Source organism: Helobdella robusta (assembly GCF_000326865.2).
Source record: "Helobdella robusta unplaced genomic scaffold HELROscaffold_274, whole genome shotgun sequence".
NCBI lineage: Eukaryota > Metazoa > Annelida > Clitellata > Rhynchobdellida > Glossiphoniidae > Helobdella > Helobdella robusta.
The window spans coordinates 1-12,064 of record NW_008704411.1 but is presented as its reverse complement, the minus strand read 5'-3'; the positions used below and the strand labels follow the sequence as shown (position 1 = coordinate 12,064).

At 31.7% G+C, this 12,064-nt stretch overlaps 1 protein-coding gene across 1 annotated transcript; it reads right to left on the bottom strand.

Annotated features, from left to right (window-relative positions):
• Nucleotides 1-4,484: 4,484 nt before the first annotated feature.
• On the bottom strand, nt 4,485-5,297 carry HELRODRAFT_184287 (hypothetical protein; the record flags this gene model as incomplete). Its single annotated transcript, XM_009020410.1, has 1 exon — nt 4,485-5,297. The coding sequence occupies one exon, from the start codon at nt 5,295-5,297 to the stop codon at nt 4,485-4,487; it is 813 nt and encodes a 270-aa protein (XP_009018658.1).
• Nucleotides 5,298-12,064: the final 6,767 nt, after the last annotated feature.

Genomic DNA, 12,064 nt, shown 5'->3' with positions numbered 1-12,064 from the left:
ACATATTGCAGGGACTGTCTAAAACTGATAATCGAATCATGGCGTTCAACCCAACGTGTCTCACATAAAGGCATGACATTTTGTCTCAAATTTTGACTTTCATTTTTAAACATTATTCTTTGCACTAATTTTCTTTTGGCCGATGCGCGAAAAAAGGAAGCCGTTTGCTTAATAGTGCCCATTGCATTTCTTATGGCTTGTACATCGGATGTTTTAGATAAACTCAAGTTCAGTCCATGGTTAGTACAAACACAATGAATACATGATGTAGCTTTTTTTGATATTTCTGCAGCTGCACCACATGACTGAGATGTCATGACAGAACATCCATCTGTTCCACAACCAACACAATACTTTGGATCTAAAGTTAGCGCTTTTAGTAAACGTAACACTGAGCCGGCTAACATTTTTCCGGTTAATTTTGGTTCCGATTCTATATCTTTGTATGCATCCTCTAGAGAATCCACAAATGCAACAAAATCTTCTCTAACCTGGCCGTTGTAAACATATCGTAAGCTCAAAGACAATTGCTCAATACCATATATGTCAGTTGTTTCATCAAATAAAACTGAATAAAATTTGGCTGCTTTAACTCTCTGTACAATAGTATCTGTAATAATATTGCCAATTGTGGTTATGATTTCATTTTGAATCGTTTTGCTTATGTATGTCGCATTTGATTTAGATGATTTTAAATGTTCTTCAAGAACATGGTCTCCAGCATCGACCCTAAACTGAAGTAGTTCTCTGAAATTACCCTCATTTCTAACTGGACCGGTACCATATACCCCTTCATTAAGCATGTCATTGTCCACATTTTCATCATCTTCATCATCATCATTATCAGCATCGCCTGCATCATTAGTACTTATATTAAGTTTTCCGTCATCTCGATGTCCTCGTAGAGGAATATTTTGTTTTCCCAAAAAAATAATAGATTTAATTATGGGCTTCAATCTTTCTCTGTTTTCCTTCATTTGCTGATATCTTGCGGAATAGAGTTGATTAACAACTTCAAATGATGGATTTTGGTATGATTTGACAAAATCATTGCCCCTCTGAACTGACTCTTTGTGATACCTGTATTGTTCATGACAGCCGAGATCACCATCTTTGCCTAATAATTTTGCAAATGATGTAAGTGGTTTTTTTACTAATTTTTGCAATGGCGTTTGATGACTAATACCGCCGGTGTCAGCCATTAGAGCACAATACCTGCAAAATAAACCTTGTTCCACATGCGAGTATGTCAACCATGCATTAAATGTTTCCAAGTAACTTTTCAAAATGTACCGTTTTTCATTTTTACCATTTTTAATATGATTTGAATACGGAAATTTGTAGCCAAATTCTGGTTTCCATGGATTTTGTAGAAGTTCAAATTTTATATCATCATTAATTGTTTTATTACTGCTGCCCACATACAGTCCAATATCATCATTATGTACAAAATCCATTTGTTGATAGACTTTTTCATTATTCTTTATCTTGTTATCTTCGTCATTATCGTGCAAAGCTACTTGCTCAAATGATTCATCATTTTTAACAATCACTTTTTCATTATGATTATCGGAACTATCGCCTTCATGTAGTTCTAAAAAAATAAACTAAATTTAACTTAACTCTGAACACTTATTTAACAATTTCTATGCTACTAGTGAACAAATTCATATCGTATGGTGATCTAACCTGGTGGATGTGCCCTTTTAGTTCGCTTCACAAAACGATCCATATATATTTAAATTAATCTTCTAAAAAAACTGAAAATATGATTATGAATTATGATACTTATACAGTACTATTACTAGCGCAACTCAAATTTGAATTTTTAAAATGAAAATCAGACGGAAGAAGCGTTCAAAAAATTTTCAAGTGTATTTTGCCGCGTGGGTACGTTCATAATTTTCCTTTGATCATTTGTAATAAAAATTATAAATAAATCAAAGTAAACATAAAACATTATATTATTCAATTAATTTACATTCTAAAATTTATAATCAAAAATGGATATATTCAACATTACAAAATATTTATTTAAAAATTTTCGCCCCCCCCAGTCAAACTTCTTGGATCCGCCCTTGACTTGACTATAACTATTCAAATATTGAATAAAAATTTTTTATTCAATTTGATGACTTTAATCTTCAAATAATTTTGTTTGGGGGAAAATGTCGTTAAATAAAGTTTTCAACTTCGCCATTTTCAACTTCAGTTTTAAATGTATTTTATGTACTTGATTCTAAACATATGATCGCAACACCAATGCAATGCAATACTTTCGTGTTTATAAAACGGTATCGTGTGCAGGTTTTAAACAATATTAAACTATTTGGTAGTTAACTGAATGTTAATGAAGAAATTTTGAACACATCAAAATGTGTTATGTTCATGAAACAATAATAGCATTATTTTCTTTATTATTTTTATTTATTAGTTGATTAAGATACTAAATATTTTAGTTCAACGTTTTATTTTTGTATGGTTTAAGCACCGAAGAGCCTACCATCACATGACACAAAAATATTGAAAAAACTGGCAAAATATCATTTGCCTCGGTAACATTCTAATGTTAAAGCAAATTTCATGAACCATTAATAAATTGACAAATGAATTGGGGGATGTACAATGTACATGTGTACACTACATATGATGTAGTTTTTTGACCAAAAAAAGTAGCAAAAAAAGTTAATTTTAGACAATTTTTTTCATTTGTGGAAATGCTGAGACAATTTTTAAATATTTGAACGTTTATTGTGTTAACAAATAAACAAGTAAATGCACATCACAAATAATATGTAATATGTAAGTAGTAGGACGGAATTTAAGACAGGGCTACTGCTCCGAGTTCTCCATGAACCAGGAACTGACACATGAAAGATGATGTAATCTTAATATTTTTTCTCTTTAAAAACACTGGTACAAATAAAGAACATGTTGAAGAATGCGGAACAAACAAAGTACATCTCCATCAGATTAAAAATTTAATTGTCACGTGGATTCTGGAAATTAAAATAAATGAAATAAAGTTATTGAACTAATAGGAGCTCCTGATTTTTTATTGCTCCAGGGCCTCGCTCTCGTTCCAGCACATTCGGGGACTAAGTTTATGTCCTAATATTCCAATATCTAAAAACCGTTCAACACGTTTGTTTTCATGAAATTTGCTGTTTTTTTGGATTCATTATAAAATTTGGTTATCAGTTATTCTATTGTATTTGTTTTATTTTGAAATGTGCTTTAATTTGTTTTTATGATATTGAAACTGAACTAGGTAACAGAACATTTTGAAATAATGCTGTGTGGAATATATTAAAGGGTGCTAATCAATATGTAGAAAATTTAACTGGATGAAAATACGTGAATAACAAATTCCTAATGAAAATTAAAAAATATAATGTCATTGACACCACACTGCAATGTGCAGAACTGCCATAAAAATGATAAATATTCACTCTAAATCTCTGTAACGTACCGCGGATCTTGTGTGAGAATAATATTTCGGGGCTCAGTTTTTAGTAATAATGAAACAATTGAAAACGAAATTATTGTCCTCATATGCTATTGAATTTATTCAATTAAACGACACAGGAAGAACAAATGCATGAAATAAGGAAACTTGTATTCTAAAAGTTAAGCAAAAATGGTAAAAAAAGGTGAATAGCAAATTTATCAATTGGAAAAACTTGAATAATGATTTTTTTACCTATAAAAATGTATCGGCGATTTTATTAACTTTGCTAATGAATATCAAATGTTTTTGCTGAACCCACAACCAACGCCAAAACGGAACTTTGATATTGAAAATGCTTTGCACTTTATCTACTATGAGTTTCAAACATTTTTGCTTCAAATTAACTTCAACTGTGGCATACAATCTTTTTCTTGTTTACACATTTTTGATTATCGTTAACCATTATTTTAGCTATATCTGCTTTCGATATTTTTGGTCTTTTTTATCGGAAACTCTCTACCTTTTTCTCAAATAATTCTCAGTCATTACGATGTTCAGAGCTGTTTGCAAAATTTGGAAAACGCTGTTAAACACTACGGAAATGGCGTTATAAAAATAATTATACATTTGTATCTAATTAAGTTAAACTTAATGATCATTAAAATGAGGCTTGATCAAGGTTATATAACAACATTATACAAAATAAATATTTCATTTCAACATTATACAAAATAAATATTTCATTTCAACATTACATATATATTAACAATTTTTATAGGCAATTTATCTCAAATCCTACTAAACTAGGTGCTTTTATGTACACCTCAAATTTATAGAGAATCTTGTGAGGGTTTGGTGAGCTGTTGTATTTCTTCGCTGCATCACCTCAGTTTAACACGTAAGCGGAAAGTGTTGTCAATTATTGCTTCAAAATATTGTTTGCATCATAATTCAAACTCAAATCATATAAGCCTATTAAAAAGGAAATGTTTATAATATAGTTTAAATAATGTTTATAATTTTTTCATTATTGTTATTTGTCAAAAAATGAAAATGTTTCTCTAGTTGTGTTTAGCATTTCACAGCAGCAAAGAGGTTCTTGTTTCAGCGGCAAATAAGGATGGGGATAATCTTTGTTGACGTTGCTGGTTGACGCCGACGACTTGTTGCTGTTGGGAAAAATGTTGGAATTCGATCGAAGCAACATGTCAACAAGCTTGTTGCATTTATTTTTTCCACACCAACATGATTTCAGTGTTTGCGTCGGATGAGTCGAATCATGACAACTGTTACAAAAGCACGTTTCATCGAGCAGCAGCGAACTCCACTCAACATTTCCATCATTTTGTTTGGCATTCACATTACTAGCGTTTGTGAAGTTGTCGACGTTGTTGGAATCTGATTCGTGGTCGTTATCGTAACCACCGAAGCTTTGATCGATTTCATGGCGATGAAACAGTTGTTGTTCTTGTAAAAATGGAATGGTTGACAAGTGTTGTGTGCAGCTATGTTCTGAATGTGGCTGCAAATGTTTCATTTGTACAATGTTATGTATGTGACATGTACAATGTTGCTGTTGCTGATGTTGTTGAAGTTGTAGTTGTTGAAGTTGTAGTTGTTGAAGATGGTATTTTTGGTGTTGTTTGTGTTCGTTATGTGTTTGTTGCAGTTGGCTGTGTGCTGCTTGGTGGAATGGAATGCGATCGAAGCAGGTTTGACACTGCAACAACTGATTGGAATTCTGCTGATTGTTAACGGCCACATTCAAATTTTTAGACTGTTTCTTTGTGGGTGGTTCTGTCGAAGGAGGAGATGATAATGATGCATCTAACAAGGTCATGGCCATTGTTCTTGTTGTTCGTTTTGTTGTTGATATTGTTGTTGTTGATGTTGTTGATGACGACGAAGATGATGTTGGCGATGTTGGTGGTGCATGTGTCAGGGCGGTTGATGCGACGGTTTCAAGTTTTGTCAGGCGTCTGAAGGATGGGAAGTGAAGGTCTTTGAATTTATGGTTTTTAATTGTTCTTTATTGAGGTCTTTGAATTTATGGTTTTTAATTGCAAGGACTATTTTGATGATGATGACATATACAATAAGGATGATGATGACAATTACAATTATGATAACAATTAAATGGCGTAATTTTTGAAAAAAATATAATGATGACAAAAATTGTGACAGAAATATGGAAGAATTATTTAAATTTATTGATGCCAATGTTGAAATATGAAATAAAACAAAATGTCCATGAAAAATACTTTAAAAGATATATGCAACAAAAACCAGCAACAGACAATTTCGTAACATTTTTTAACAGATAAATAAACTCTAATAGAAAATCATTTAATCTTAACATTAAATTTTTGAAGCAATTTTATAATTTGGAATGGTTAAATTAAAAGAAAGCCTCACAAAAGCAGACATTAAACTGTTTCTGCTCGTTATTGGTTTTTGATCCAAAGCTGAAATAATATAGTGGGGACATTTTGTGCTGAATGAAGCTCCGGGGAGGATTTGGTGCATGCAAAATGGAAAAAGCTGCAGATGTGAGTGTCACCATGTCAGTGAAGTTGAAAATATTTTTTGAGAATTGTTTCCGTATGTATGCAACTTAACTAATTACATAAATTATAATTTATAATATTAAAACGATGCTATTGATTTCAATATTCACTTTTTGAGATTACAATTATTCTAATTAATATTTTTATGCTAACGTAATATTAATTAAAAATTTCCATTAGTATTTTTCTCAACAATCAATCAATTAGCTTTTAAAGCGCTATTTTGCGATGTTCAACAGCGCTTCTCAATGAATTTTGAAAACAGATGGGTCTTGAGATCCGCTCTGAACTTTGTAAGTGATGGAGAAGTAGTCAGAGAAGTAGGTAGAGAGTTCCAGAGGAAAAGACAAGAAAAAGCCAAAGTAGATTTGGCAAAAGAGTGTTTAAGATGAAGCGAAAACAAGTCGATCGTAAACCGGGGCGTTTAGGTTCAATTAATGTATCTGATAAGTTTTTAGGAAATAATTTAGATTGAGACTTATACATGAACGTGCAAATTTAAAAAATTATTCTATATTTTATATGTAGCCAGTGCAAGAGAACAAGATATGGAGAAATATGAGAAAAGAAAGGGGCACGAGCAACCAGACGAGCAGTAGAGTTAAAGCTTTACTTAAAGGATAGAGTTTAGATAGAATCAGGAAGACCATAGTAGAGCGAGTTACAATAATCAATACTAGATGAGACTAACCTAGTAAGAAGAAGGAGAAGAGTAGGATCATCAAGAAAAGGCAAAAGTTTCTTTATTCTGCGTAGATTTTTTATTTTCCCATTTTTTAAGAAAAAATCAACATTTCAAAACAGCCACTTTATAATCTTTGCGCCTAATAAATTTAAATGTTTGCTTGTGACGTCATAGGGCTGTGCGTTAATTTATAATAAAATTATTGTTATTTTTAGAATTACATAGAACACAACAAAAATAAACAATAATGTGATAAATTATGAAAATAAGAAAACTTTTAATTAATTTAAAAATGTAAAAATAAGTTGGAAAAATTGAAAATAGAAAACCAAATGGTAACATTTTTCATTATATAACTATATGCATTTATTTATATTACCTATATATAGTATATATATATTTTTATGTATAATATTTATGCTCTATTAACTTTATTTTCTAAACTTATCAACGTTGAATAGCGCCAAATAAAAGTTAGGGTGCTTGCCGATCCCACACATTTGTAAGACGTGCGAGCGAATGTTCTCGCAAAGTTATGATTAGTTTATGAATTCAAAAAAAATATTTTACATTATTCCACTCCACTCATTACAACGCCTTTAACGCTCCATAGAAAAGTTTCCTACACTAAATATCAACGCATTCCTACTCGAACACTGACTGACAGTTAAAAAGTTGCACACATTGGCGCAAACGTTGAAATTCGGTCGGGCAAACACCCCTAAGCGCGACGTGTTCAAAAATAAATCGAACAGCCCATCATATTGACGCATTTAAGAAATTTAATATAACCTCTTGATAAGTATGCTTGTGTGATATATAAAGATATACAAATACACATACAACCGTTTGTTTGCACACACACACCACACATGTTGGAACTTAATGTTGGAATGTTATGTTGAAATGTTATGTTGGAATGCTATATTGGAATGCTATGTTGGAATGTTATTTGCAGACAAAATTATAAATTTTCTTTGACTGACTACTTTTACGTTTAGAATGTCATTTGTTATGTGACCTATTTTATATTATTTGATTAAAAACGTTTGAAGACAACTTACAGAGCAGAGCAAACTCTGAAGAAAGTCGCTGCCAGTCTCACGTCAAAATATTCTGAAAAAATGGGAAATAGTTATAATCGCTACATCGGTGAGTTGCAGTTGCAGGAATTCTCGTGCGGCATGGATCAGAGAAGTGACAAGAGAAGATGCATTTTGAAAGTGCATTTCAGTCCTCGATCACCGGGAAGTCGTTGGTTGGTCCATCAAGATTACACTCAAATCATCTTCAAGTGCAACTAATAGGTAATGAATCCAAGTACTCTTTGTTATGGTTTATTATTGGATGACTCAGAAAGTAAAACTCAGAACTTTTTGAAAAACAGGTCAGATTAACTAGAATAGAAACTTTTTTAATTATTTGAAATCAAATTTATAACTTGTTTCATTGATGGTTGCAAACAAGTAGTGAAACATTTTTTGCTGTATTTTAGAGATTGGCAAGATTTTTCTCAATTTATTTTGTTAGACCTAAATTATATGAGTTCTACATCTGGACACTAAACTCCAACGGCAAGGACATGTGAGATTTGAACAGGCAGAGAAATGCACAGCTGATAAGTGCTTAAACTTTTCCCTATGACACCCAGCGTAATATTTTTTTTTCTATTCGGCACATGATTTTCCAATACATGTTTGGAATAAACAACAGCACTCAAATCACAGAAGTTGTATTTATACTAGAAAGTACATGAACTTCATCCTGTGAATCAGATCATCAACAATTTGCCTTTTTATTAAGCTTGCCCAAAAATGAGAGATGACATTCATCGATGTTATATATTTCACCTTTCATTTTGCCAGCCAACTCATACAATCATTCACATGACCAAACAAATCACAACTTTTTATTCATCGTGTTGGTGTCAATCCCATGCCTACTTGCATTGAAACTACATCAACTACATCTACATTATTTTGAATCAGTTAAACTGGTATTTTTAAAAATCATCAAATTTATGAACATCTACTAATGAACATCTATCTTTATATTTACAATGTATGGCGCTTTGACACATCGAAGCATTCCAGCAATTAACCTCTGATGCTTCCAACTTTCAAACACGACCCACCATTCAGTAGCTGTGCTACGTTCTTTTTTAAACCAGGCTGCATAACGCAAACATAGAATAAAAAAAGTACCAATCATTTTATTTTATGATTTCCAAAATTTATATTCTTTTGTGAAATACTTGATTTATTACTTTTTGACATATAATGAAACAAGATTATTCCATGGTTTGATTAACCGATTTCCCTTAACCATTAACATTATAACTATCATTCATCACTTCTCAAAAACGCAATTTTATTTAAAAAAAATAAATAAATAAAAATATTTTTCTCATTGAATTCAAACTAAATGTTTTTGTATTAGTTGGTTGTATCTTTGACAGTATCTTTGTTGCATCTGCTGTAATTGGCGCAAAACACACCGACACAACATTCACAGATGTATTCAATTTGCGTTATAATCCTGGCAAGTCTTTTTTAAGCAGGTCTAGTTTCTAACGCCATGTTTTATTTTTTGTTATTTTTAGTAGTTTGAGGCGAGTTTAAAAACTGAATTTTAAATATTCTGTTTTCCCCAAGTATCTTAAAAAATCTTACAAACTCAATGTCAAAAATCCTTAATAGCATGGTATGCAGTTTTTTCTTTCAATCTCTTTCTCTGTTTCTCTCCATCTAGCGCTCTTTCATCCAATCAATTTCTTTCTTTCCTTCCTCCCCCTCTTTTTTTCTCGTTCTTTCATATTTGCTCTTTCTGTTTTTCTTCAACCTTATCTCTCTTATTTTTTCAATCTTCCTCTTTCTTCTTATATCAATCTCTTTTTTTTTCAATCACTCTTATTTTCTTTCAATCTTTCTCTTTTCCTCTTATTTTCTTAATCTCTCCCTCTCTTTACTCAAATTGAAAAGCATTTTCACACAATCTCATGGTGGTACCAGTTTCCACTAACCTAGTTTTTTTGTGTAAAATGTTCATCAAAAAGATAAAAATAAGTTTGAATAAATCTCAAAAAATTGAGATTCATCAAACAAATTTTTGAACAGACTTCAAAATTTGTTCATCACAATTTTCGGCGCAACATTTCCGCAGAAGTTGATTGACTGTTGCTTGTTTGATGTCAGTCTGTCGTGTTTTTCTCATTTGTCTAAAATGATTAAAAAAAATCAATCTGATCGGCTCGTGTTAAAAATAATAATATACTTCAAACAAAATTTTTTGCCTAATTAATTTTGCATTTAAAATTAATTGATTAAAAAAATCAATCTGATCGGCTCGTGTTAAAAATAAAAATATACCTCAAACAAAATTTTTTGCCTAATTAATTTTGCATTTAAAATTTTTTATCAGTTTTTCAATGTAATTTTGAAAAATTAATCATATCATTAATCACACCTGAAAGATTTTATTTTTGATAATTTGTCGTTGAATCTTGTGTCAAACAATACTGATTCTTTTTTTGTGTTGTTAGAATCTGCGCAAAAAATGGTTGTGAGACAGATAGATGAACAAATAAATGATGGAATGACTGTCAGTTGTGTGAATGAATATTTGAGTTAATGAATGGACAAGCGATAATGATGTGTTAATTATGTGAAAAAACACAAAAATAAAAGAATGATGCGCTGGAAGTTAAGTTAATGAGCAGAAAGAATAAACAAACAACTGAATGAAATGAATATCTGGAAACACACACGAACTGAACATGCGTGCGTGCGTACATCCACTGCTCCACACACCAACAACTCCGTCACACGTGTTAGCCTTCTGATGACACAACATTCCTGCTGAAAGTGCCGCTACGCACACGAAATATCAAACAAATGATTTAAATTAAGAAAGCGGAAATAATAAAGAAAAACATGAAAGGAAGAAAATTGGAGCAATGTAAACGCGAACATCTCAGAGGAAAAAAGGAGACGCCAACGTAGGAAGCGCAAAGCAAACAGACTCAGCAAACAAACAAACATTGTCCTCCTCCTTCAAATTATTCGGCTCATGAAATTCTCTATTGCTCAAATGCATTTCGTTTTACTTCTTCAACAGAAAATGCACATGAGGCAGAGCACAGGTTATTGAATCTGTTGAGTTAGCAGTTATCATGGTATATGCATTGTGGTTTATCAATTCGCATTCATGTCTGCAGTTCTGTTGAAGTTCATGCTATTTTATTCCAAAAAACAATTAATCACCAAATGAAAACGGATGAATCTTTAACATTTTTATATCGGAAGTTGATTAAAATTAGTTATTTAAAAGATTGTCGATTTAAAATATTACAATTCCGCTCAGAAGCATAAGTTTAAAGTGTGTAAACATCAGAAGTAGAAGACTGTTGAAGAACCATGAAGCTACCAAGACCGAGGCACAAACGTATGAGAAGTGATCCCTGATCTGATCATTCTTCTCCAACAACCAGCGAAACCTCCCTGGAATGTTGAAAGCCAGCGAACAAACCTGAGGACATGGATTGAAGCCTTCCACACCAATTTAGGAAAAAATTATTTTGTTATCCGATCTTTTGATGATTTGAAATAGTTTAAGTGAAAATTTCGTAGCTTCTGATAACGGGAATGATAGGCGACTGATTTCTTATTGTTTGAATATTGAAACCTAATCTTCATTCTGTTGACCACTCCTCCTGATCGTGTTTTTATTTTAAAGCACGTGAGCGTCTACAAATGAACACGTACACTCCATATTGCATTATGTCGCTGTAATGTAAATAGGGTATAAACTATCACATGCACTTGCATTAACCATCTATTGAATTGGAATACGTAACTCGTACGCACACACACACACACCACACACACACACACAAAACGAATTAACTTCAGAGATCGTGAAAGCAATGAGACTTCAATATAGAAATGTGAATTGTTCAAATTTTATTCAAATATATTTTTATTATTCAAATATCTAATTGTATTAATACATTTGTATACATATAATGTATGTATGCATGTATTATATATGTATACTTTAAAGGGACTAGGGACATAATGCCTTATTTTTTTTCCTTTTAAAAAAACTACAACAACTACTACTTCTGCTGCTACTACTACTACTACTACTACTACTACTACTGCTACTACTACTACTGCTACTACTGCTACTGCTACTACTACTACTACTACTTCTGCTACTACTACTACGACTACTACTACTACTACTGCTACTACTACTACTACTGCTACTACTACTACTACTACTACTACTAATACTTCTGCTACTACTACTACTACTAATAATAATGATAATAATAATAACAACAATAATAACAATGTA